This window comes from Parambassis ranga, chromosome 24 (genome assembly GCF_900634625.1).
Source record: "Parambassis ranga chromosome 24, fParRan2.1, whole genome shotgun sequence".
In the NCBI taxonomy this organism is placed as follows: Eukaryota; Metazoa; Chordata; class Actinopteri; family Ambassidae; genus Parambassis; species Parambassis ranga.
The window spans coordinates 3245248-3272681 of NC_041043.1; the positions used below are offsets into that span (position 1 = coordinate 3245248).

Here is a 27434-nt window from a genome sequence, read left to right on the forward strand (position 1 = left end):
CGGCTGCTTTGATTTTCATCGCTGATCTACTTTTGTTCTTCTTTCTTATTCCTCTAAATTATAAACATTGACCACTAGGTGGCGCTATAAAAAACCCCACAAGAGAAGAGCACCAAGGCTACAACAGGTTTAGTTTCCCATCATCTATGGGCTTACAAAGGCAAAGTGTTCCAGAGGGAGGTTAAATAGCTTTTGCGATATGGAGTCTTGGTTGTTAAATAATAAATTCCCGTACATGTTTATTAACTGATTAATTCAAGGAAGAGGAAGAATATGAAGAAGTAGGATTAATATATCTTGTCAGAAAGTCATAGATTAATTTAAAATATGCACAAAGACGGACAGGAAAAAATATATATAGTTATAGTTACCCTAAAGTCTTTAGTCTTTAGGGTTTCCTCGTTAGAATCAATTTACTGTAATAGAAATGAACTCATTCACTGAATTATTCAGAGTATTCACTCCTCCAAAGCCTTCTTAAAGAGGCAGTTTAACCAAAATCAAATATTTCTTGTGTGTGTGTGTGTGTGTATGTGCGCGCTGCAGTGCTATGTATATATCTGTATGCTTTTAAAGATACGGTGTTTGTCAGAGTTTTATTGAATGTACAGAGAGACTTAATCTAATATTACACAGTAACATTCCCCGGAAATCTGATGCACACTGAAATATTCCCGTATGCATTAGCTACCTGCTGAGAGCTCATGCTTTCTCTGCACTGAAACGTGCGTCATTGATTAGTATTTATTGCCTGCTTGTAGTGAGCCGCGTCAGTAGAGCTTTCGTGCTGCATTCACGTCTCTGCGGTAATAAACAGACTCGAACCAAAGTTTGCAGCCTTGCCGACGAATTTCTTCATTTCCCCCTTTTTTCCGTTTTTCTTCTTGTTGCTGTGTTTCCAGTTGAGTAATACCACCCGTTTATTTCAGGCTGTGCTTCCAGTTCCAGCGTCTGCCGTTACAGACTCAGGCTTTATTTGACGTTATGTGCAGATGAATATCTCGCAGCTCCAAATGTATTTTAAAGGACCGTTTCTTCTTCTGTTTTGATTATAGGGTTTAAGAATGTCTATTTTCTTAGTCCTGTGTGTCCTGGCTACAGTCTCATCCTGCTGTGCGGACGGTAAGCAGATCTTTGACACAATTCACGTCTCTTGAAATGTGATAGAAAGTATACTGTGAATTATGCATTCTTACTTTTTGGTTTTTTTCATTTTCTGGTTTTGGTTTCATTTAGGAGCTCAACTCACCAACAACAAGCACTTTAAACATATTATAAGTTATTCTAACCACCACCACCAAAACTCCTTCAACATCTATACTACAAATGTGCATTTTATTCATTATTAATACTTCATACGCCGTGTGGTAATTTAACAGTGATTTTAAAATAATGTATATATAATAACTGTCCTATCTGAGACTAAGGACTTTGCTCTGTAAACATGCACCTAACCTGGAGATAGTCTCTTTGTTTCTATTTTAAATATCATTATATCTTTTAAAATCATTGTTTGTCGTTGTTATTGTATGACTGGACTTATGTTGCACAAAGGGGGATGAGGTAGAGAGTGGTAGGAAGAGGGCTGCTCGACAATCAGAAAAAATAGATTATTGAACAAAAATAGTGAGAATAGTGGTCAAAGTGTAAGTGATGGAGAGAGCAGAGCAGCAGGAATAATTCAGCATGGAGACAGAGCGTGAGTGAACAGGTTTCACTACTACAGACAGACAGACACTTTGACTTGTTACAGCAGGAACATCAGCAATGGTAGTATTAACAACATAACACCACATTCCAGTTAGGTGAGCCGGTGATGCAGGATACCTTAATTACTCACTGTCTGCTGAGGCTCTGTGGGAAACATTAACCTAACATTAACCCCAATACATGTCACACATCAAATAATGAATATATGCTATTTCCTTCCAGGGAAAAGTTTTACATTTACGATGTGGTACATGTTCTGATTGAGTGATTCTAATGACTCCCAGAAACTCTGCCGGTTTTTGGATGGGTGAGCAGTGCAACATTTCCAGTAAAGAAAAACAACATGGGAGAGTGTGTTTAGTAACATTACTGCTGCTGAGAATATGTGGATTAACCTTTAATTAACCTAGTAAAATGAGCTTCATCGATGGTGGCTAGACGATAAGTAGAAGAAGAAGAAGATAAGATGTTAGCACAGGAACAGAAAGCCACACATCATTGCAAGATACAGTTTACATGGCAGTTACATACATGCTGTAAAAACCTTTTTTGTTTACTTTTTTTTACATCAGACATTTTGTTGAGGTCAGCATTTAAATCTCGAACATGTTAAGTTGTTAAACCACATCATCGGTATTTCTGTAATGTCTCTAACTGCCAAAAGGGGGAGACATTAGGGAGACTTTACTGTTTAAAGGTCTTCCTTCATACCCAACAAATCTCACTCAAGACCTAACTTCCCAATTAAATTCTAAAAGGGAAGGAAACACGAGACAGCTATGTCACATGACTCCTTTTGTTTCCAGTGTTCAAGCTAAGCTAACACGCACAATTCTCTGTATGTTAAGCTGCTACACCATTGAATAAACACATCATTGTCTGCAGGCAATCATTCCAGCACCTGCAACGTTGTCCCTAAAGATCAGTACATTGACTTCGGCTCCAGCATAGACATCATGTGCCAGACTTCATGTGTAAATGGCAAAATCTACTGGACGCTGAACAGCAGCCCCATCAACGAAACCCTGTCTGTCCGAGTCAACTCCACACACACACTGCTGTCGCTGAGAAACTTCAGGCAACAGAAGGCAACAGTGCAGTGTCACAGTGAAGACACCAAACAAATCCTCGGAGGCACCATCATCAAAAGCATCCGTATGAAGTCACTTTCTTGCAGTCACAGAACTGGCTGACACTATTGTACATAATATGGAAATAAATCCATATCATGTTTAACAGTATGTGACACGTTTTTGCTTTTTTTTCACAGCGAAACCCACAAATATATCATGCCTATTACATTATGGATATCAGTCTTCTTCCAATCTGCTCCCACCGTTTCTAAATTGCAGCTGGAAACATCAGGACCCTCCTTCACTGAAAGTGAACTACACTGTGCTGTGGTAGGGTTTTCTTTTCTTTTGCTTTCTTCACAAATGCATGCATCATTTTCTCATTTGGCTGTAATTATTCTATCAAACGTGTTCATTTCTTTCAGTGTCTCTCGTTCAGGCAGTTCAAGAAAGACAGTTCATGACACTCATGACATACAGTTCATTCGCAGTGAAGGCCAATACGTATTTATCAATCAGAATTTTACCGTTACTGTGAGAGCTAAAACTGCAGCCTGGGAGACTGAATCCAAGTCATATTCATTTGATCCATATCACATATGTAAGTATAACATTGTATAGAAACACATGTTTCCTATTGATCTCTTTGTGTTTTAATGATGATGCCATGATTTTATTCCCTCAGTTAAATTGAGCCGTCCAAAGTTAGAAGCAGTAGCTGCCTCCTCTTCTAGTGTGCTGGTTAAGTGGAGAAAAGGGTTTCTTCCAAAGACGTGCCACTGTCAAGTCAAATACAGCAAGGTATGTGGACAACATCTACCTGCCTGCTGGTCTGTCTGCCTGTCTGTCTGCCTGTCTGTCTGCCTGCCTGCCTGTCTGTCTGTCTTTACGCTCCTCTCAGCTGATTTAGGTCATGTCTGTTTGCTTTTTCTCTTCCAGGTTCTGTCAGCAGTTGAAGGACCTCCAGAGGTGAAGAGACATTTTTTTATTCCCTGGCAGATGTGTGGGAGTGTGAACGTGCAACACATGATAGCCTGGCTGGATTAATGGATAGAGTGCTTAGCAGTGAAATGAAGCACAAATTGATTTATATGTAATATCATCCTAGGTATTGACTTGTATCTGAACTGACTCTTCTCTCTGATATCTTTGTTTTTTTTTTATAGTGGCTTCTCAATAAAATGCTGAACTGCGAACTGAAGAGAATGCAAATGTAACTATTGAGCCAGGAGAAGACTGTACTGACCAAACTCAACAGTAAGCACAATCAAAGCTGAAAAACTCTGCACAAGCTGAGACTGAACATTTAAGATATTTGAATTTCATGGTATAAATATATTCTTAAAAAGTGCACTGAATAATTTCTATGCATGACTTACATAGACATGACAAGTGCAGAGATAATAGTGTTATATTGACTTGATAGAGTCATATTTCCCACCTAACTCGTAACAGTCTACGAGTACTCGTTTACGGGGCATAATGAAACCACAGAATCATGTCTTTATCAGTGATGACTAATAGGACTGTGAGCACATGTTTTCAGTTCATACTATACGATGCAGGCTGTTTTTCTTTAGTTCTGGGTGTGAGCAGTCATTTTGGCTCCAGATTTTCACTTAGTATTCATGGTGAAAATAATTCATTATTGTTACAATATCTATAGAAAAATGAGAAAAGAAATTTTAGAAACTTTATTACTTTATCCAATGATGATGTGTAGGAGAGCGTCTGGGGCTCCGCGCCACCTACAAATCTGACCTGTACAGCAGTGACACGGCGCTGTACTGCCCTGATGACTGTCACCGTGAGAGGGTGCCCAGCATGGATCTTCATGGTCAGAGGAAGCTGCTGTACGGGCCACAGAACTCCACTGACAGCAACCCGGAGGAGGGCTCGGTGGGGTTGAGGGCTGGTTTCTCGCAGGAGCACTTTGCCAAGTTTCAAGCCACACTGGGTGGAGGCTCCAGCTCCTACTCCAGCTTTAGTGGAGGGGGCTCCGAGGACAAAGGCAACGGCCCACCTAGCAGTGCAGCCTCGTCCCCACGTCATCACTCCCTCTACATGGACTGGAGAGATTCAGGGGACTATGAGAGAAAGAGTGACTCATCCTGGGAGAGGGACAGTCCAGGGGTCTTTGCCAATGCTCATCCCTTCCAACAGACGGAGATGAGCTACCACCAGAATGGCAGCTCACCGGTCTACAGCCGCACCATGTCCTCCTGCTTCAGTGAGCCCTATGAGCTGCTCCCTCCATCTTCTTCTCCCAGTGTGGCCTATGGAGACAGCCGGCGAGGCAGCACGTTAGCCCCTGAAGAGGAGGAGCTGATTGGCAGATGGAGACAGCTCAGTGTGGAGGACTTGAGTGCCCACACCTACCGCAGCCCAGGTCGGGCCTCACCTTACAGTTTCTCAGAGCAGCACTTCTCGGTCCGTCCTGCCAAGATCCGGCTCGGGCCGCTCTACAGCAGTTTCCAGGAAGGAGCTGACTACTACCACCAGGGAGCAGGTGTCATGGACCCGGTGTGGGTGGCTGCCAGTCCTAGCCCCGAGTGCAGCCCAGGGCTCAGGCAGGCGCACAGCCAAGCCCACCTGTACCGGGCCGAGGACAGCCAGGGGTCAGAGCATAGCCTCTACCACTCAGGGAGCTCCAAAGACAGGGAAGGCAGTGTCACAGCTGGAGGCCAGAGCACGGAGTATGTAGACCCGAGCCCCAACAGCTCCACAGAGTCTCTCAACCAGAGGTCCCTGGAGATGGCCGCGGAGCTGCAGCACTATCAGGTGGAGATGCACAGCCTGCCCGCACAGGCAAGCCAGTCACCACCACCAGCCCCACCCCCACCTCCTCCATACAACCAAAAATTTGGCTCTCTAGGACTTTCCAGGAAGGACAGTCTGACGAAAGCCCAGCTGTACGGAACACTTCTGAACTGAAGGACCGTCCGATCAGGTGAAACGTTTGATAGGGTTGTAGAGGCCCTGGTGTGTGTCCAGCTACACCTTCTGTTAGTGCAGCCATTTTAAAGAGAAAATGGTCTGAATAGCAGCCAAGAGCCAACAGGTTAAGTATCATGAACATGTAAGTATGGCTGATCATTTAAAGGCATCTATTGTATGGCAGTGGATGGCAACTGTTTACAAATACAAATGTCCAGAGGAAATAAGTCATAGTAAGTGTTGGTTGTGGGGTCATGCAGAGCTCAAGGAGCCCTTGAAATTTGTAAGAATGTGTATGCATTAAAATTACAGATGTACAAATATATACTAACTTAAAATTGAGTGATATATTTTGTATGTAGCTGTTCAAACAAATCATACAAGTAAAAATCTTCTCAATAATCCTGTATATAAATTCAAATCTGCCAATGCTGTATTGGAGAACTCAAGAGAGGTATTTGAATTTAATTTGACACTTCAAACTGCACATACATTTTGTTATTTTAATTGGCTTTCGGAGATTATACATGAGTATATAAAGTGGAGGGGAAAAACAATCAAATCCCTTAAATGATGAGTGAGAAACATTTTGTTTTTCTTCTGTTAGCTGAATTTGACAGTATTGATGGGTGTGTTTTTATTGTTATTGATGGAACGTTTTGAGGTGTCAGTATTACTTTATTTTATTCTCTCTCTCCCTCTGAGAGGTTTTCCTGCCCCCGCCTCACCTCACCCCACCCTCCCTGTTCTACCTCAGACTTGGACACCCCCCCCCCCCAAACCAAGCTGCTGTAACCCTGTTTCTTTGACTGCGATGCATGTTTATATATTTTGTTTGTTTTGTTCACATAATAAAGCACAAATTATAACTTTAAGCACCTAGCCTTTGTTTTAATTTTTCCATGTTTTCATGGTGTGACCGCATCCTGACCAAACAGAATGTCGGTTTGGGAGTGAGACCACCCCTGGTTGTGTTGTTTACAGTTGTTGCTACTGTCTGCTGATCCACAGCATTGAGATGACTGTCTGAGCTGAGAGGCAGACCTTTCATCATTGAGATTGCTGCGGTGTGTACCTGCTGAGTCACTATGAAGCACTGTGCTCTGAATTTAAAAATAGGTTAGTAGAGAAGGGTTTTTGCAAAGATCAGCACACAGGGAGAATGTTTGCTTGTGTCATCACTAAGGAAATACTACAGTAGTTGTATTTGTGACATTACAGACACGCATTATCAGTCTTATGCAATAAAAAAACACTGCAAATGCCATTTTTTTTTGAAAAATGACTGAGAGACCTGGTATTCTCTTTTTTATGTCAAAATTAGTGCCGTACCGTACTTCAGCCTTTAAAATATGTTTTTCAGTTAACAGAAATGTTTTTTTTCTATTGTTTGGGAAAAAAACTTTATTGTACTGTTTTCTTATTATTTATAGAGCAGAAAATAAACTGATTATATATGAGAATATGTTCTCATTCACTCCTACGCATCTGAATTTCACACTGTAAACGCCAAATGCTTTGTCTCCTCTCTCCTTCCTGAGCTATACTTGTCAAAGATCTGGCCACAGGGGGGAGCCACAGCACTGCAGAGAAGGTTCACTGATCTGCAACGTCAGTCTTATTGTTGTAGCTCATCCAGACACAGCAGCAGCAAGCATTTACACTTCAAACACATCAAAGTGAGGAAGCTCCAATGTACCACCTGTCATCCCTTTACACTGCAAAACACATGCTAAAGTATGCACACATTTTGGCTGCAATGCACAAGCAATGATGTGCCTGCAGCACCTGTGGCAGAGTGCACATCATGGCTAAACAGGCTACGGTGCAAGATTTAGCTGTGTTTTCATTGGAAGGCCAACAAGCTGCAGGAACTATAAAAAACTATGACTTGAGCCTAAAATATTCACTGCCATTTTGGTGCTATAAATGGTTCTGCCATGTGTCCAGGACATTCACCATAAGCCTAAACACCAAATTAGCAAACTTTTAATGATAAATTTCTTGTGTCTTTGCAATGAAATGTTACTAAACTCTATTTAGTGATGAGGTGAAATTAGTTTTACACATCTTACAAGATCAGTGCCTTTTTATACACCTATACCACCAGTTCCACACATACTATATACATACTATATGTATACTGAGTGAATTTCTTAAATGTTGTGCAAAACAAAGACTCGTGTTTCAAGGTTGTAGGATGAGGGAAATCTGGAGATTTACTGAATGTCATATTGTGATGTCTCAACCATCATCTTTACAGGCACGTGCTGATACAATCTCAAATCATCTCACTGCAATGTAGCACTCTTTCTCACAGACACCTCAGAATCAAACTTGGCACAATTCATCACTCAGTTAATAAACAACATTTCACCAACTATCTAGAGTCCAACCATCCTCCTGCTTATGTCCCACAGTTTCTTGGCTGCCTGCTCATCTGTAGCTTTAGGCATTAGCTCCTCCTCTGTGCAGTTAGCGAAGCACTTCCCTGACACTCCCTCCACCTCAGGGGAGCAGGCCAGATAGAGAGGAGTCTGGGCCCCCTCCAGTGGACTCTTGAAAAAGACAAATGATGCGAGGTGGAACAGGGGCTTTGCCAGGAAGGGGATTTGAACATGCCTGCCTAGTCTGGTCCTCACGATGCCTGGTGTTAGAGCGTTAACTGTGACCCCCGAGCCCTCGAGCTGACGGGCCAGCTCGAGTGTGAACAGCAGGTTGGCCAACTTGCTCTGGCTGTAGCAGGCAGCCTTGTCATAGTTATTCTCGCTGTTCAGGTCGTCGAAGTTGATTTGGCCGTGCTTGTAAAGTTTGGAGGAAACCACGACGATGCGGCTAGGAGCTGATGCTTTTAGGATGTCTAGCAGAAGGTGAGTGAGGAGGAAGTGCCCAAGGTGATTGACACCGAGCTGCATCTCAAAGCCATCCTTTGTCTTTGTGTAGGGACACTGGTAGATGCCTGCGTTGTTGATGAGCACATCAATCTTCGATTCCTCCTAAGAAAAACACACAGTAAGTAACAGTGTAAGAGAGGTTTCATTTAAAATTCAGCCACATGTATCACTTCAAATATTCTATCTTTGTCTTATATCATGTTTTATTTATTGTCTTGAACAGCTGACGACATATTCACAGCAGCTGAAGAACTAAATTCTGGCACATCATTCACTGGTAGGACATTGCAGCACCTAAATGACCTGTCATGACCTCCTCTGTATCAGAAAAGGCTTGAATGAACTTGTCACCTCTCATGTGAAATGACCAGAGCTGAACAGCAGCCTGTAAACAAACCAGCTAACACACATCAGAGCTCTAAAGTCTGACACATTGAAAGTGAGACACGCTCACACACCACACATGACATTTCTCATGTGGAGAAATGATAAACTTTGCTGCACAGAGGGTCGCTACCATTATGTTTGTAAGGGAGCGACAGGACACAAGGGTGCGTTATACTAACAGGGAAACACTGTTGTAGTAAGGGGAATAAGAAAATAATCTTAAGTGTGCTGTTACTGTCCTCATCCTTATTAGTTTACGCTTACCCTGCATCATTATTATGAGGGAGATTTGCCAGTCCTTTGTCTCTGTACATGCTTTTGTAATCCGTTTCTAATCTGATCTGTTTTGTGTAGTCTTTCCCCTAAAATCTGAAGTCCAGCTGATGGTGTAATTGGGAATACAGTGACGCAGTGTGGTAATAGATATAAAGCTATTTTGTTATAATAATCTGTTAGTGTCAGCCTCTTAGCAAGCACCTTACCCATGATTTTGGTCTCTGCTGGTAACAGATACAGGGCGATATGAAGAGACTAAAATAAGGGATCTCGACCAGGCTTTGGGATGACACTGATGTTAGCGTTATAGAGGGACGGTGGTAACATTGGAGCATTCTGGAGCTCTCACAAAGCACGTCTACGTCACTTGCACCCCCTGCAGGCCTCCTCGCATATAAAAAAATGAATACAAGGTTACATTTTAATAGTGTTTTAATGGTGTCTATGGACGACAAGTCCTTTGTGCGTGAAGTCTTTGAAGGGGCGGAGACACATGTTGCCAACATGCCTTCGATGATCTCATGATCTGATACTCTATGACAGGGGTTCTCAAAGTTTTGATAGCTGAGGGCCAATTTATGAACCCAACATTGGACTGAGGGCCGCCAAAGAAGAACAAATGGAAAAAAATAAAAAAAAATACATGTGTAATCATTTAAATGACCAGGTTGCATCTCTGCAGTTTACATTTATTGGTCTGTATCCAGTAATGTGCAAAAAAAGCATATGGGGCTAAACCTGAGAAACACTGTAATGCACCAAAACATTCCTCCTGATTAGGGCTGGGCGGTATGACCAAAATTCTATATCAGGGTATTTTTGCATGCATGACGTGTTAACTGCATTGATTGTGAGAAGAATTACTGCAATAGAGTGGTTACTCTATTCCAGGTCATGAGAATTGAAAAAAAAATCCACATTAGTGTACAGCAGGGCTGTGGGTTATTACTTAATATCAAGTAGCATCGTGATTACTTGAGGTTTTTCCTCAATTACGATTAAAGAACGATCATTTTTATTGTTTTAAAAATAATTACAAATAATTGGGGGGGGGGGGTAGTTAAGTTATACTCTGCTTCACTCGTGGCTTCGAGTAAACGCAGACTAGATGGAGACGGAGTGACGTGACAGAAGCTTGTTAAATACTCCACAAGGACAGAAAAATCTGTTTGTGTTCCTGAAGTGGCAGAAACATACTTTAAGAGAAACGGGTGTGCAGAACCGCTCATACGGCTCCACTGCAACGGACGCAGCGTCACACACACACACACACATACAGGCTTTGATGCTGTTTCGCTGCCAATTATCGGCAGAAGCAGCAGTTCAGGTGAACATGTATGAAGCGGAAATATTTGTTAAACAGACAAAGCCGTGAAATACCAAACAGTAGCAACATCGTCCTCCTCCGCGTCAAACATGTTTGTTCAAGTGTTTTAACCACTGCTTCGGCCGCTGTTCAGCGTCTCCAAAAGTCTCCAAAACCTGTATGTGTGTGTGGCCGCGATGTGCGCTGAGAGCCGTGTGACGTCCCCTCACCAACAACTCCACTAATACCTGTGCTCTGCCCATGCGCAACAATTTACAACCGTGCTGAGTTCCGGACTATTTAGGCCTGTGTCGTCAGTATATGAAAAAATCATATCATAACACAAATTCACATAATTCCGCACATTGAGAACCTATGCTCTATGATGTCTATGATGTCAAACTCGACGAGTTTGTCATAATCACCTGGGCAACCACAAACAAGCAGCAGTGTTCGAGAGAATTCACACAGCACGAAGGTCAGTTCAAAAAATTATTATTATTATTATAGTCAGAGGACCGGTTCTACTCCAGTTAGAAGAATGCTGCTAGAGAAAGGATACCAACTAACATCGATTTCTTCAAACTACACAGTGGATAAAATGCTTGGAGAAGGCACTTATGGATATGTAGTTAAATGCCTGAAGTCAGCAACAAATCAGATGGTGGCTGTGAAAGTAGCAAAATTCAACAAAGGGGCACAGAATGAAGAAACCATTTTGAGAAAGCTGCAGGCTTTTGACGAATACTTCAATGGGATTGAAAACTCATTTATCCACCAGGACTATATCTGTCAGGAATTTGAACTGCTAGATATTAGCCTGAGAGAGTTCATCAGGACAAGGTCACGAGTTTCGCTGCCAGAGATTCGGAAGATTCTACACCAGGCAGCTAGTGCTCTTCAGATTCTGAAGAACTTAGGGATCATTCATGCAGATCTCAAGCCCGATAATATCATGATGGTAGACCAAGCCAAGCAGCCCTTGAGGATAAAAATAATCGATTTTGGCATTTCTTTAGAAACGTCAAAAGCAAAGCAGGGTTGGCTCATTCAGTCCTTGTGGTACAGGGCCCCAGAGATCATGTTGGCATGCCCCTTTAGTAATGATGTGGACATGTGGTCTCTTGGCTGCATAGCTGCTGAGATGTTTTTGGGCTTTGCACTTTATAATGGGAACACTGAGTATGACATGCTTTGGCAGATAACCCAAAGTCACGGTCCATTTCCAAAGGCTTTCCTATCCAATGGATGGAAGACAAACACATTTTACAAGCTGGATTTGTGTGACTCTTTAAATCTTATGTCACCAGTAGAATTTGGAAACAATTTAACTTGTTTATTCGATGGCCACAAGTTCCTGGTGAACCCAAGAAGACACAAACTAGCCACCAAAGCAGAACTCTGTGATGCGACAGCCTTTCTGGACTTGCTCAGTAGCATGCTAACAATAGATCCCAGTACAAGAATTCATCCAGCACAGGTTTTGGAGCATTCATTTATCACTATGAAACAACTGATAGCCACATTTGAGACAAGTCCATATGTGAAGTGTAGTGCTCTTCTAATGGGCGCATCCTTGACAGCAATGACAAAAATGTGGAAAGATGCTACTTCTTCTGCGAATGTATCCGAGCCATGTGCTATTCTAATGGGTGCATCCTCAGATCAAAACAAAATGCATAAGAGCAGAGACAAGAGATCAGAGACCTCCACAAACAGCAAGTTCTCTTTAAAAAGAAAGATGCCATCCACAATTAGAGAGGAGAAAACCTCTAAAAAGGCACCTGTCTGCCTGCACAAGCCTGGCAGAAATATGTCAGAGTTCTCCCCAAAGGCGAAGAAGAAGAGGATGTCTACAGAGGCAGAGGAGAGAAGGTTGACAGCAATGAGAAAAACGTGGAAAGATGCTACTTTTTCTGCGAATGTATCCGAGCCATGTGCTATTCTAATGGGTGCATCCTCAGATCAAAACAAAATGCATAAGAGCAGAGACAAGAGATCAGAGACCTCCACAAACAGCAAGTTCTCTTTAAAAAGAAAGATGCCATCCACAAGTAGAGAGGAGAAAACCTCTAAAAAGGCACCTGTCTGCCTGCACAAGCCTGGCAGAAATATGCCAGAGTTCTCCCCAAAGGCGAAGAAGAAGAGGATGTCTACAGAGGCAGAGGAGAGAAGGTTGACAGCAATGCCAAAAATGTGGAAAGTATCTGCGAATGTATCCGAATGTCAAAGCCAGACATGTCTTTGACATATCATTTTTGGCATTGCTGTCAACCTTCTCTCCTCTGCAGAATGTCAAAGACATGTCTGGCTTTGACATTGTTTATAAGGTTAGATGTTTATAAGATGTCCATCTACCGTCTATTAAACTTCATCTACTAAACTCGCATCTGTCAAATTTTAATGTGTTTTTTTTTTTTTTTTTAAATTGGTCCAAGAGACACTTTTGCGCATCTTGGGGTGATACATATGTGTGCCAATTTTTATGATCCTACTCAAAACAGGACAAGGGGGCAGGCAGAATTTGAATTTGGAATGTATGGTATACAACAGTGTAAGGCAGAACATTTCAGTAGCTGTGGTTTATCATCCACCATCAGATCCCGTCACTATTTAAAGTCAATGTAAACAGACTACTTTAATTGCTCGAACCTTTAAGTATAAGACAGTAGCCATTGTGGGAGATTTTAACAGACAGTACTGACTACATTTTTTAGTGACCACGAGGGTATTTTGTGTACTTTTACAAATGCAGATCTGTAAAAAGAGCAGTGATAGTATGGTTTATGTGTTCGTGTGTTAAGCTGTCAGTTGACGAGGATAGTTGATAGGGTTTGACAATAGGGTTGGGCGGTATTAAGGTATTAAGGTATACCGGCAGGGCACACAGGTAGTGACTTACCACTTATATCTATATAAGTAATTACAAAATGCTGCTCTCATAACATGATAAAATTGCAAAAACAAACAGAAACACATCGGGACTGGCTCATACCAGTTTAATACCACGGTGAAATTTGAAAAAAGTCTGTTCGCTATATGCGTTTGTAGATACCCGAACAAGAGTTGTCCAGAGCTGCAAGAATCAAACAAACATCTTCCTCTTGTGTCACCACGGTTATGGAATAGATCAATAGAGATATAAAATTAAACTGTGACTTGTAATATAAATGAACCTTCTCCTATATACTAATTATAACTGACTGCTGCAATAATACGTTAGATTCTTAATGTACAAATATACAAAGGACAGCACATGTAAAAGAAATGAGTGTGTTGACAAAATGACAAAACAGACAAATATCAGGGTTTTTGATATCATAGAAAATTTGAAAATACATGTTTACTAACCTACACTAGCTTTATATGAGTCTTAGCTTCCTTTTAATGCACAGACTCCTCACTCGATCCCAGTTAGGTTCCATTGCTGGAGTATTAAATGGGCAGTTTCACCTCTTTAAGGCAGGGTTATATGAAGTGTGATTGCAGTGTGATTTTCAAAAAACTGTGCTGCTCCCAACGTCTGTAGCAGCAATCTGACCTTAACGTACAAACTATAGTGACAGCAAGCTGAAAATACCTTATGCAGCAAAAGTTCTTTAAAATGGATTCATGTACTAAATTAGTCATGGTGACAATGATACGGAGCCCCTCTGATGACATGGTCAAAAAGTAAATAAATCGTGGCCACGAAATATGTATAACGTGCACACGAAATACTAATTTGTGGCCATGAATTAGTGTTGCTATTGACGGGGTGCATGGGAGCAGGCTGCCCGGCCAGGGAGCACCCTCCCCGGGCAGAAGGGAGCAATCAGTGTCCCTCTCTGGGGAAATGTGCTGGAGCACTGGGCAGCTCCAGCACATCCAGGAGCTCCAAGAGCGCAGGGGAGCGGGGTCCCCAGCCTTGACGCACCCTCCCCGGGCAGCAGGGAGCGAACTAGTATTTCGTGGCCACAATTTATTTGTTTTTTGACCATGTCATCAGAGGAGCTGCGTACAATGAAGACAATGCTGAGCAACTTAAAAAGTTTCCTGTAGTAGTGCCTTGCTGTGTCAGACACAACCTAGACTTCAATATCTAGCTGTTGACATGTACGACTGTAATGCACTGGAGCAGGTATGTTTTCTCTCACACAAGTTATTTTCAGTAGTTAACTACTTCTAACACTTCCGTGTGTATCTTTTCTTAGGCCACATGGTTAGTTGTCTGTGAGACATCCTATTAGTTTGTATGTGAAACATCTCCGCATGTGACTAATAAACAGGTCTAGAAACAAGAAAGATGCACACACACAGTAATGTGTTGGAACTGATGGCATGCAACTGTCTAACAAACCTAGTTTTTCCTTAAATGTTATTTTTAGAGTACTTACTTTGTACTTTTATACTTTAAAGCATCTTTCAAACCCCATGCTTCTGTACTTCAACATGAGTAGAAATGTTTAAATTTTTAAATCCCTGTGTCTATAGGCTACTTCCAGCTTTTTTAAGAAGCTAGTTTCGGGGATGGGCCGCACACCCGCGCCCCTTCCCATTCACTGACTTTGTTAATTTCCTCACAGAACTCTCGGACAGATTTTAAAGAAGCGAGGTCCAGGTGTTTGATGACCACCTGCCCCTGCTCTGGCCCCGCTTCCTTCTTGATGTCCTGGGCTGCTTCTTCGGCGCTCCGCCGATCCCGACAGGCCATGATGACCCTGGCTTGGAGCTTCACCAGCTCGGCGGACACGGCTTTCCCTATCCCGCTGTTAGCCCCGGTCACGATGACCGTCTTTCCTCGCATTGTGTCGGCTGGGTACTGGAGCAGCTTGACGGCTTTCTGTTGAGGGAATAAACGGCGCAAAAACAGCAGGACCCCACCGCCGACTACAGCGGCGATTAGCACCGCAATAAACATGGAAGCAGGGAACGGGAGACAGGTCAGCAGCTCACTGTGTTGACAAGTTCCAGACGTACCCCGGAAATAGTTATTGCGCAGACTCGTTAGCTAAACAGTCTGCACTGCATTATTAACTGTGTTTTTTAAATGACGGCGAATGTTTGAAACGAGCACGACTATCATTGTTGAGTATCATAAGCACAGAGAGCAGTTTAATGGTGAAATAACAAGCTAATAAGGCTAAGCTAGTAACAGCACAAAACTACTTCCGGGGCGGCATATTTCCATAAGAGAACCGTAATACACGATGTGCCAACAGAAACATTACACCCTTAATTAAGCCAATAAAAAAGTGTTAATGCTTTTGGATATTTGCTCCTAGTAGCGAGTTACTAATTTTTAGATAATATAATTTTAATTGTATCTACGGCTGCTTTGATTTTCATCGCTGATCTACTTTTGTTCTTCTTTCTTATTCCTCTAAATTATAAACACCACTAGGTGGCGCTATAAAAAACCCCACAAGAGAAGAGCACCAAGGCTACAACGGGTTTAGTTTCCCATCATCTATGGGCTTACAAAGGCAAAGTGTTCCAGAGGGAGGTTAAATAGCTTTTGCGATATGGAGTCTTGGTTGTTAAATAATAAATTCCCGTACATGTTTATTAACTGATTAATTCAAGGAAGAGGAAGAATATGAAGAAGTAGGATTAATATATCTTGTCAGAAAGTCATAGATTAATTTAAAATATGCACAAAGACGGACAGGAAAAAATATATATAGTTATAGTTACCCTAAAGTCTTTAGTCTTTAGGGTTTCCTCGTTAGAATCAATTTACTGTAATAGAAATGAACTCATTCACTGAATTATTCAGAGTATTCACTCCTCCAAAGCCTTCTTAAAGAGGCAGTTTAACCAAAATCAAATATTTCTTGTGTGTGTGTGTGTGTGTATGCGCGCGCTGCAGTGCTATGTATATATCTGTATGCTTTTAAAGATACGGTGTTTGTCAGAGTTTTATTGAATGTACAGAGAGACTTAAATCTAATATTACACAGTAACATTCCCCGGAAATCTGATGCACACTGAAATATTCCCGTATGCATTAGCTACCTGCTGAGAGCTCATGCTTTCTCTGCACTGAAACGTGCGTCATTGATTAGTATTTATTGTAAATGACCGTAAACAGTCTGTATTTTGGTCAGTAAAATAATTGTAGTATCATGGGGATACAGTGCCACCTTGTGGCGGAGTTCGCATTATAAATAGCGTTTGTTTCCTTTCCCCATTGCATTTTTATGGTTTCTCCTGCACGGTAAGACACACGGAGACAGCGGATGTTAGTTGTTTAACTTTACATATTCACATACAGTCAGGAGAAAATATGTGATTTACCTTGTTCTCATCTTTATCTGTTTCCTAAACATTGCTCTGTGGTAGGAAAGCTTTGAGCAGAGGAAAAGGACGAGCAATCTGAATTCTGACGTAGAGTTCTTGTTTAAGCTAGCGCCCTTTGGAAGCGGGATGAGGTAACTTTAAATATTTGATTGTTTATGTCTGTGTACAACGGGAGTTTGGCGTATCTGTGTGTATTGTGTTGTTTATTTTGTATTTGTGTGAAACTGTAGCATGGTTTGTGTTATTTCTGCAGTTTTCACGGTGCTTATGGTGCTGTTAGTGCTAATGGCGGCTGTAGTACTTTCACGGAGCCACGCCAATAAACTCCATACACCCGTCGAGGCTGTGTCTCGTTCTTCAAGTCCAAGGGGACCGCTACAGTGAAAACTCTCCGGTGAATCCCCACGAAGGCTCTTCGCTTCATATTCCCAGCCATCCGTGAGGGACTGCTATCATCGCCCCACGCACGTCAGCTCCTGGTCTCCTAACTATCACTGCAAGTACACTGACGTGAGTTAAATGAAGTCACATGGTCGGAGAGAGCCTATAAAGTGCTGAGAAACGGAATACAAAATAATAATAATAGCAAATGTATGTAAATACAATTGTGGTTCCATAAGTGGCATAATTCAGGTTTCTGTTAATAGATTAAGGTGTGAGGTGATGTAACAATTGATGTACAGCACCAACTTCTGATACTGTTTTTTGCAATTAACCCTTTGATTGCATAACTTGTAAGGTCTGATAAATAGCATTTTTCAGAGAACTGAAATCTTAAATTCAGACATAACACAATCATAGGTGAGACTCGACTTAAAACAGTAACTTGAAAATGTCACACCCAGTTAAAGAAACAGATAACCCAACTGACAGAACAGTTAGATCCAGTTCTCGAGAGAGAACCCTAACAGAAAAGGGCCACGAAGTGCACGATCAAAACATCAAAAAACATAAGAAGAACTTCAGCCAGAGCTATGACTCGTGGAAAGAAGATGCAAGAGAAACAAGGTCCAAATTGAAAACCCTCTGCTCAAGAGATGATCTCAATAAGCTACAAAATAACATCAAAACAAAACATGAGTCAGTAAGCCTGCAGTATGAAGCAATTTTACGCAACTGTGCTACCACACCAGAGATTGTAAAGAAAATGGATGCTTGTGTTACACTCACTGAAGAGATTGGGGATCTCATAAAGAAATGGCTGGAGACAGTTTGTGAAGATTACAATGACCAGCTTGAAAAGGAAAGAGTGAGAGCAATATTGAACAAAGATGAATACGGCTCTGTCTTTGGTCACACAAAGACTGAAACTGTGCTCTCAGAAGCATCACAAAAATCAAGTAACCCCTCAGGTGTCTCCAGTAAACGGGCTGATGCTCAAGCAGAACTTGCAGCCAAGTTAAGGCAATCAAAGGCCTTACAAGAAATTCATGCTCAACAAGCACATGTCCATCAATTGGATGCTGAATGGAAACTTAAACAGGCAAAAATGGAAGCAGAAATGAGTCTCCAGCTGGAGCAAGAGAAAACAAAACTGCAGCAGTTACAAGTAAAAGGAGAAGTTGATGTAGCAGCAGCTCGCGTTAGAGCATATGAAAGCTTTGGAAGCTCTGAGAGCTCAGAAGAAGAGCTGGATAATGACAATAACTTTGCCTTCCAAGCTGCTGTGCCTAAAGTCCATTTAAATCCAGATGCTGCATCCTTCCAGCCTCAGAGAGCAACCTCTGAAATAATTTCAACTCAAGAATCCTCCAGTCTGGCTCAAGCAATTGCCAGCTCATTAACAATGAGCCGCTTACCTGTCCCGGAACCAACTATCTTTAGTGGTGACCCCTTAAAATTCTTGGATTGGAAAATGTCATTCATGACTCTCATTGACAACAAACCCCTTCCAGTAGGTGAAAAAATGTTTTATCTAAAAAATTACCTTGCTGGGGAGGCTCGAAAGGCAGTTGAAGGTTTCTTTTACAGAGACTCTGAAAATGCATATCAAGGAGCATGGAAGCTTCTACAAGAGAGATACGGAAATCCATTTATTATTCAGAAAGCCTTCCGTGATAAGCTCATGCGATGGCCTAAAATCAGCACAAGCGAACCTTTAGCACTTAGAGAGTTTGCAGATTTCCTCCAAGGCTGTGCTGAAGCAATCCCACATGTTAAAGGACTAGCCATCCTCAATGATTGTGAGGAAAATCATAAGCTGCTCAAAAAATTACCAGAGTGGATTGTGCACAAGTGGAGTCGTATTGTTGTAGAGGAACTTGACACATCAGGAAACTATCCAGATCTTACACGCTTCACTGAATTCCTGAATAAAGAAGCACGGATCGCTTGCAATCCTGTTGCATCGCCACTCATGATAAACTCCAAGAATCCAGATGAAAGGCTGCCAAGACGAGCCAGAGCATTTAACACAAACATAAACATGAAAAGTCACATTCAAGAGAGACAAGAAACACTAAGTAACAAACCAAGGCTACCATGTTGTGTCTGCAAAGATGAAAATCATAACATTGCAAAATGCCCCACCTTTGCAACAAAGTCAATTGAGGACAAAAGAACTTTCATCCGTGAAAATCACCTGTGCTTTGGATGTTTAAAGAAAGGACATACAAGTAAAGACTGCAAAAGGAGACATACATGCAGTACTTGCAGCCGTCGACATCCAACCTGTCTGCATGAAGAAGGAAAACATAGGTCTGCAGAAGCAACAAATGATTCTGCTTCCACAGAACAACATACAAACCAGGAAACGCACAAGGTCACATCCCATACATCAACACAACATGTCTTTGCTACTTCAAGTATTGTTCCAGTCTTTGTTTCTTCAGTCAAAGAGCCAGACAGAGAAGTACTCACCTATGCAATACTTGACACACAGAGTGACTCAACATTTGTCCTAGATGATGTAGTCAGCAAACTGAATGTAGATGCACGATCAGTAAAGTTAAAACTTAGCACTATGACAGCAATGGACACAATTATAACCAGCAAAAATGTCCACGGCTTACAAGTTAGAGGACTTAAATCTGACAAGCACATTCAGTTACAACACACCTACACTCGTGATTTCATCCCTGTTGACAAGTCGTATATTCCCACCAAACAAACAGCGTCACAATGGCCTCACCTGAGACACTTGGCAGACAAATTGCCCCCCCTTCAAGACTGTGATGTTGGGCTCTTAATTGGATATGATTGTCCATCAGCGCTCGCTCCTCTTGAAGTCGTTTTAGGTGGAACAAATGAACCATTTGCACAGCGGTCAGAGCTTGGATGGAGTATAATCGGCTCCTCCAATCCCCACCTGGACAGGCAGGGAAACCAGAGTTTTGTGCATCGCATCACAGCCAAAGAAATGTCACAACCCACAGCTTCTGATATTCTAAAGGCTTTAGAATCAGATTTCATTGAAAAAATGTATGAAGATAAACACGTGTCCCAAGAAGACGTTCACTTCATACAGTTCCTTAGTGACAACATCACACAGAAAGACAGTGGCCACCTTGAGATGCCCCTTCCCTTTAAGAGCAATAAGCCACCTGAACTACCAAACAACAAGAGGCTAGCCACATTTCGCCTTCAGTGCCTCAAAAGCAGTGTTAATTTTGTTGACGAATCATTTTCGTCATAGTTTTCGTTAACAACCTTTTTTGCTGATAAAAACGAGCCGATAACTAAATAAAAACTAACACACGGTGCCAAAAACGAAGACGAAATGGATTGACACTTTCGTCAACGAATAAAAACGAGACGAAATTATTGATGGAGACGAGATCCAATCAGAGCAAATTTTGTTTGTGGAAAGGGAGGGACGAATCAGGAGACGGCGGCAGAGAGCCAATCAGAAGTGATCTCTCTGTGTAAGGACGTTGCGCCGCGATGCTGGAAGAAGGCGTACTCATGCATGGTCACACAAAACAGGAGAACAGACACACAGACACGTTTAATTTCAAGACAATCAAGACGGTTTACAAACCGTGCGGAGCGACTATCAGCGGTAAAAACAATAAACCTGAAGCGACATTTGCAGACGAGTCATCTTAACTTCCGTTCAAAGATACACGTGACAAAATCTATAAATGAAGACACCGCTGCGGATGGTTTTACAGCATGCAACCTGTTTCTAAGTTGTCACTGAAGTGTTTTGCTGTAGTTATGGAGTATTCATGAAGAAGGTCATGACTGAACAGTGTATTCAGGGAGAGCAGCTCACTGTTCACTGGGTCTTTGTGAAAAGGTCATAGCAATTAAATAAAGAGATGTTTGTTTCAAATAACACAAGTTAAAGCTGTGCCTGTTTTTATTGCACAATCAAACCTTAAATATTTCATGAAAAATATATATCATAGAATTTTAGTCGACTAAATCCACGGCAGATTTAGTCGACTAAAATTATTTGATATTTAGTCGACTAAAACTAGACTAAAACTTTAAAAATGTTGATGACTAAAACGTGACTAAAATCAAATGACATTTTAGTCACAAGACTAAAATAAAAACTAAATCCGAAATTGCTGCCAAAATTAACACTGCTCAAAAGGAAATTAAAGGCCAACAAACAATATCACGATCAGTACAAAACCTTTATGGAAGAAATAATCAGTAAAGGTGACGCAGAGTTAGCACCTGCAACACGAGAAGATGAGACTGAGTGGTATGTACCCCACCATGGTGTTTACCACCCTAGAAAGCCAGATAAGTTGAGAGTGGTATTCGACTGCTCAGCCAGGTTTCATGGGGTTTCCCTCAATGACACTCTACTAACTGGACCTGACTTGATTAATCCTTTAGTAGGAGTGCTTTGTCGGTTCAGAAAGGAGGCTGTAGCCATCACATGCGACATTGAAAGGATGTTTCACCAGTTCTTTGTCTCCTCTGAGTCCAGGAACTATCTGAAATTCCTCTGGTGGGAAGGAGGAGAGCTGGAAAGGGAACCACAAGAATACAGAATGGCTGTTCACCTCTTTGGAGCTGCCTCATCTCCAGGGTGTGCTAACTTTGGCTTGAAGCACCTGGCACGGCAACAGAGAAATGACTTTCCATTAGCCTCAACCTTCATAGAGAAAAACTTTTATGTTGATGACGGGTTGGCCAGTGTTTCAACTGTGGAAGATGCTAAAACCCTAATCAGAGAGTCACAGGATCTTTGCAGAAGAGGAGGTCTGCGTCTTCATAAGTTTAACTCAAACCAAGAAGCAGCTCTTGACTGCATAGACTCCTCAGAAAGAGCTACCACCACTGAACCTCAAGAACTAGATCTTTTCCCTGCCGAACGAGTGCTTGGCATCCAGTGGTCAACAAAGAATGACACCTTCAGCTTTAATATCAGTTTACAGAACCAGCCTTCAACACGCCGTGGTGCCTTGTCTGTCATTGCTTCTGTGTACGATCCACTTGGTTTCATCGCTCCATTCATCCTAAGTGGAAGGTGCATACTTCAAGAACTGTGTCACAGAAACATTGAGTGGGATGATTCTCTTCCTGAGGACTTAAAGCCACGGTGGGAGGAGTGGATAAACGGTCTCCACAAGCTGAAAGAGGTCACGATTCCAAGATGTTACCACCCACATGACTTTCAGAACATTGTCAGAACAGAGTTGCATCATTTTTCTGATGCTAGCAACATAGGGTATGGTGCATGTTCGTACCTTAGGTACATTAACAGCGACAATGAAGTCCACTGTAGCCTTGTAATGGCCAAAGCACAAGTCGTTCCTTTAAAAATCATTAGCATTCCAAGACTAGAGCTTGCTGCAGCAGTGGTGTCTGCAAAAGTCAGTGTCATGCTAAAAGGTGAACTTGACATTAAAATTGACCAAGAGTTTTTCTGGACGGACTCACAAGTAGTGCTAGGCTACATAAATAATGAGGCACGAAGATTTCACACATTCGTTGCAAACCGTGTTCAGCTGATAAGAGATAACACAGATCCATCTCAATGGTATTATGTAGAGACATCAGAGAACCCAGCTGATCACGCATCCAGAGGTCTTAATGCTTCGCACATTTGCACAACAAACTGGTTGTCAGGACCCAGATTTCTTTGGGAGACAGAACTACGTCACACACCCAGCTCCACCACAGAGCTACTTGTTGGTGATCCAGAAGTGAAGACAATCCAGACATTTGCAGTAAAGACCAAAACCTATAAAGACATCCTCGAACATCTGGATCAGTTTTCCTCATGGACAACACTTATTAAAGTGGTTGCAAGAATTAAAAGGTTAGGATCCAGACAAAGGCAACACAGTGAACATGTGACTGTAGAGGAGCGTGAAAGAGCTGCCGATGAGGTAATTCGTCTTGTTCAGCAGGAAGCTTTTCACCATGAGATTAAAACTCTTGAGAGTGGAAAGAATCTTTCAAGCTCAAGCTCGCTCTTCCCCCTCGATCCTGTGTGGACTGAAGGACTCCTTCGTGTTGGTGGAAGATTAAAGCATTCATCCCTCAGTCGAGAGTTTAAACATCCTGTCATTCTTCCGAAAAACAGTAATATCACTAGGTTGATTTTGTCACACTATCATGCAAAGATTTGTCATCAAGGCAGAAGCCAAACTCATATGGAGATAAGAGCTAATGGATTTTGGATCACCAGCGCCAGCAAGCTGGTTGCTAAGCTGATATACAACTGTGTTCAATGCAGAAAACTGCGTCGTCCCACAGAGAAGCAGAAAATGGCTGGTTAGTGCTAATGGCGGCTGTAGTACTTTCACGGAGCCACGCCAATAAACTCCATACACCCGTCGAGGCTGTGTCTCGTTCTTCAAGTCCAAGGGGACTGCTACATTTATTGCCTGCTTGTAGTGAGCCGCGTCAGTAGAGCTTTCGTGCTGCATTCACGTCTCTGCGGTAATAAACAGACTCGAACCAAAGTTTGCAGCCTTGCCGACGAATTTCTTCATTTCCCCCTTTTTTCCGTTTTTCTTCTTGTTGCTGTGTTTCCAGTTGAGTAATACCACCCGTTTATTTCAGGCTGTGCTTCCAGTTCCAGCGTCTGCCGTTACAGACTCAGGCTTTATTTGATGTTATGTGCAGATGAATATCTCGCAGCTCCAAATGTATTTTAAAGGACCGTTTCTTCTTCTGTTTTGATTATAGGGTTTAAGAATGTCTATTTTCTTAGTCCTGTGTGTCCTGGCTACAGTCTCATCCTGCTGTGCGGACGGTAAGCAGATCTTTGACACAATTCACGTCTCTTGAAATGTGATAGAAAGTATACTGTGAATTATGCATTCTTACTTTTTGGTTTTTTCATTTTCTGGTTTTGGTTTCATTTAGGAGCTCAACTCACCAACAACAAGCACTTTAAACATATTATAAGTTATTCTAACCACCACCACCAAAACTCCTTCAACATCTATACTACAAATGTGCATTTTATTCATTATTAATACTTCATACGCCGTGTGGTAATTTAACAGTGATTTTAAAATAATGTATATATAATAACTGTCCTATCTGAGACTAAGGACTTTGCTCTGTAAACATGCACCTAACCTGGAGATAGTCTCTTTGTTTCTATTTTAAATATCATTATATCTTTTAAAATCATTGTTTGTCGTTGTTATTGTATGACTGGACTTATGTTGCACAAAGGGGGATGAGGTAGAGAGTGGTAGGAAGAGGGCTGCTCGACAATCAGAAAAAATAGATTATTGAACAAAAATAGTGAGAATAGTGGTCAAAGTGTAAGTGATGGAGAGAGCAGAGCAGCAGGAATAATTCAGCATGGAGACAGAGCTTGAGTGAACAGGTTTCACTACTACAGACAGACAGACACTTTGACTTGTTACAGCAGGAACATCAGCAATGGTAGTATTAACAAAATAACACCACATTCCAGTTAGGTGAGCCGGTGATGCAGGATACCTTAATTACTCACTGTCTGCTGAGGCTCTGTGGGAAACATTAACCTAACATTAACCCCAATACATGTCACACATCAAATAATGAATATATGCTATTTCCTTCCAGGGAAAAGTTTTACATTTACGATGTGGTACATGTTCTGATTGAGTGATTCTAATGACTCCCAGAAACTCTGCCGGTTTTTGGATGGGTGAGCAGTGCAACATTTCCAGTAAAGAAAAACAACATGGGAGAGTGTGTTTAGTAACATTACTGCTGCTGAGATTATGTGAATTAACCTTTATTTAACCTAGTAAAATGAGCTTCATCGATGGTGGCTAGACGATAAGTAGAAGAAGAAGAAGATAAGATGTTAGCACAGGAACAGAAAGCCACACATCATTGCAAGATACAGTTTACATGGCAGTTACATACATGCTGTAAAAACCTTTTTTGTTTACTTTTTTTTACATCAGACATTTTGTTGAGGTCAGCATTTAAATCTCGAACATGTTAAGTTGTTAAACCACATCATCGGTATTTCTGTAATGTCTCTAACTGCCAAAAGGGGGAGACATTAGGGAGACTTTACTGTTTAAAGGTCTTCCTTCATACCCAACAAATCTCACTCAAGACCTAACTTCCCAATTAAATTCTAAAAGGGAAGGAAACACGAGACAGCTATGTCACATGACTCCTTTTGTTTCCAGTGTTCAAGCTAAGCTAACACGCACAATTCTCTGCATGTTGAGCTGCTACACCATTGAATAAACACATCATTGTCTGCAGGCAATCATTCCAGCACCTGCAACGTTGTCCCTAAAGATCAGTACATTGACTTCGGCTCCAGCATAGACATCATGTGCCAGACTTCATGTGTAAATGGCAAAATCTACTGGACGCTGAACAGCAGCCCCATCAACGAAACCCTGTCTGTCCGAGTCAACTCCACACACACACTGCTGTCGCTGAGAAACTTCAGGCAACAGAAGGCAACAGTGCAGTGTCACAGTGAAGACACCAAACAAATCCTCGGAGGCACCATCATCAAAAGCATCCGTATGAAGTCACTTTCTTGCAGTCACAGAACTGGCTGACACTATTGTACATAATATGGAAATAAATCCATATCATGTTTAACAGTATGTGACACGTTTTTGCTTTTTTTTCACAGCGAAACCCACAAATATATCATGCCTATTACATTATGGATATCAGTCTTCTTCCAATCTGCTCCCACCGTTTCTAAATTGCAGCTGGAAACATCAGGACCCTCCTTCACTGAAAGTGAACTACACTGTGCTGTGGTAGGGTTTTCTTTTCTTTTGCTTTCTTCACAAATGCATGCATCATTTTCTCATTTGGCTGTAATTATTCTATCAAACGTGTTCATTTCTTTCAGTGTCTCTCGTTCAGGCAGTTCAAGAAAGACAGTTCATGACGCTCATGACATACAGTTCATTCGCAGTGAAGGCCAATACGTATTTATCAATCAGAATTTTACCGTTACTGTGAGAGCTAAAACTGCAGCCTGGGAGACTGAATCCAAGTCATATTCATTTGATCCATATCACATATGTAAGTATAACATTGTATAGAAACACATGTTTCCTATTGATCTCTTTGTGTTTTAATGATGATGCCATGATTTTATTCCCTCAGTTAAATTGAGCCGTCCAAAGTTAGAAGCAGTAGCTGCCTCCTCTTCTAGTGTGCTGGTTAAGTGGAGAAAAGGGTTTCTTCCAAAGACGTGCCACTGTCAAGTCAAATACAGCAAGGTATGTGGACAACATCTACCTGCCTGCTGGTCTGTCTGTCTGTCTGTCTGTCTGTCTGCCTGCCTGCCTGTCTGTCTGCCTGTCTGTCTGCCTGTCTGCCTGCCTGCCTGCCTGTCTGTCTGTCTGTCTGTCTTTACGCTCCTCTCAGCTGATTTAGGTCATGTCTGTTTGCTTTTTCTCTTCCAGGTTCTGTCAGCAGTTGAAGGACCTCCAGAGGTGAAGAGACATTTTTTTATTCCCTGGCAGATGTGTGGGAGTGTGAACGTGCAACGCATGATAGCCTGGCTGGATTAATGGATAGAGTGCTTAGCAGTGAAATGAAGCACAAATTGATTTATATGTAATATCATCCTAGGTATTGACTTGTATCTGAACTGACTCTTCTCTCTGATATCTTTGTTTTTTTTTTATAGTGGCTTCTCAATAAAACGCTGAACTGCGAACTGAAGAGAATGCAAATGTAACTATTGAGCCAGGAGAAGACTGTACTGACCAAACTCAACAGTAAGCACAATCAAAGCTGAAAAACTCTGCACAAGCTGAGACTGAACATTTAAGATATTTGAATTTCATGCTATAAATATATTCTTAAAAAGTGCACTGAATAATTTCTATGCATGACTTACATAGACATGACAAGTGCAGAGATAATAGTGTTATATTGACTTGATAGAGTCATATTTCCCACCTAACTCGTAACAGTCTACGAGTACTCGTTTATGGGGCATAATGAAACCACAGAATCATGTCTTTATCAGTGATGACTAATAGGACTGTGAGCACATTTCAGTTCATACTATATGATGCAGGCTGTTTTTCTTTAGTTCTGGGTGTGAGCAGTCATTTTGGCTCCAGATTTTCACTCAGTATTCATGGTGAAAATAATTCATTATTGTTACAATATCTATAGAAAAATGAGAAAAGAAATTTTAGAAACTTT

At 41.6% G+C, this 27434-nt stretch overlaps 4 protein-coding genes and 1 long non-coding RNA gene across 5 annotated transcripts; 4 read left to right on the top strand and 1 right to left on the bottom strand.

Moving 5' to 3' along the window:
* The first annotated feature begins 792 nt into the window (after positions 1-792).
* On the top strand, positions 793-4643 carry LOC114428850 (uncharacterized). Its single transcript, XM_028397582.1, has 9 exons — positions 793-901; positions 1056-1122; positions 2596-2865; positions 2981-3113; positions 3209-3384; positions 3469-3584; positions 3723-3752; positions 3950-4040; positions 4507-4643. The coding sequence occupies exons 2-8, from the start codon at positions 1065-1067 to the stop codon at positions 3998-4000; spliced, it is 834 nt and encodes a 277-aa protein (XP_028253383.1). The 5' UTR covers positions 793-901; positions 1056-1064; the 3' UTR covers positions 4001-4040; positions 4507-4643.
* Positions 4169-6594, top strand: LOC114429032 (brain-enriched guanylate kinase-associated protein-like). Its single transcript, XM_028397879.1, has 2 exons — positions 4169-4175; positions 4507-6594. Exons 1-2 carry the CDS (start codon positions 4169-4171, stop codon positions 5715-5717), a joined length of 1218 nt encoding a protein of 405 aa, XP_028253680.1. The 3' UTR covers positions 5718-6594.
* Positions 6595-7913: 1319 nt separating this feature from the next.
* On the bottom strand, positions 7914-15483 carry LOC114428842 (retinol dehydrogenase 14-like). The gene is made up of 2 exons (XM_028397575.1): positions 15130-15483; positions 7914-8716 (listed from the first exon to the last, which is right to left on the bottom strand). The coding sequence occupies exons 1-2, from the start codon at positions 15481-15483 to the stop codon at positions 8105-8107; spliced, it is 966 nt and encodes a 321-aa protein (XP_028253376.1). The 3' UTR covers positions 7914-8104.
* Positions 15484-16770: 1287 nt separating this feature from the next.
* On the top strand, positions 16771-17309 carry LOC114428857 (uncharacterized). The gene is made up of 3 exons (XR_003669614.1): positions 16771-16782; positions 16908-16996; positions 17096-17309. It is a non-coding gene; the product is annotated as an uncharacterized LOC114428857 (long non-coding RNA).
* A 4-nt stretch (positions 17310-17313) lies between these two features.
* LOC114428847 (uncharacterized) lies at positions 17314-27176 on the top strand. The gene is made up of 8 exons (XM_028397580.1): positions 17314-17375; positions 23967-24033; positions 25506-25775; positions 25891-26023; positions 26119-26294; positions 26379-26494; positions 26681-26710; positions 26908-27176. The coding sequence occupies exons 2-8, from the start codon at positions 23976-23978 to the stop codon at positions 26956-26958; spliced, it is 834 nt and encodes a 277-aa protein (XP_028253381.1). The 5' UTR covers positions 17314-17375; positions 23967-23975; the 3' UTR covers positions 26959-27176.
* Positions 27177-27434: the final 258 nt, after the last annotated feature.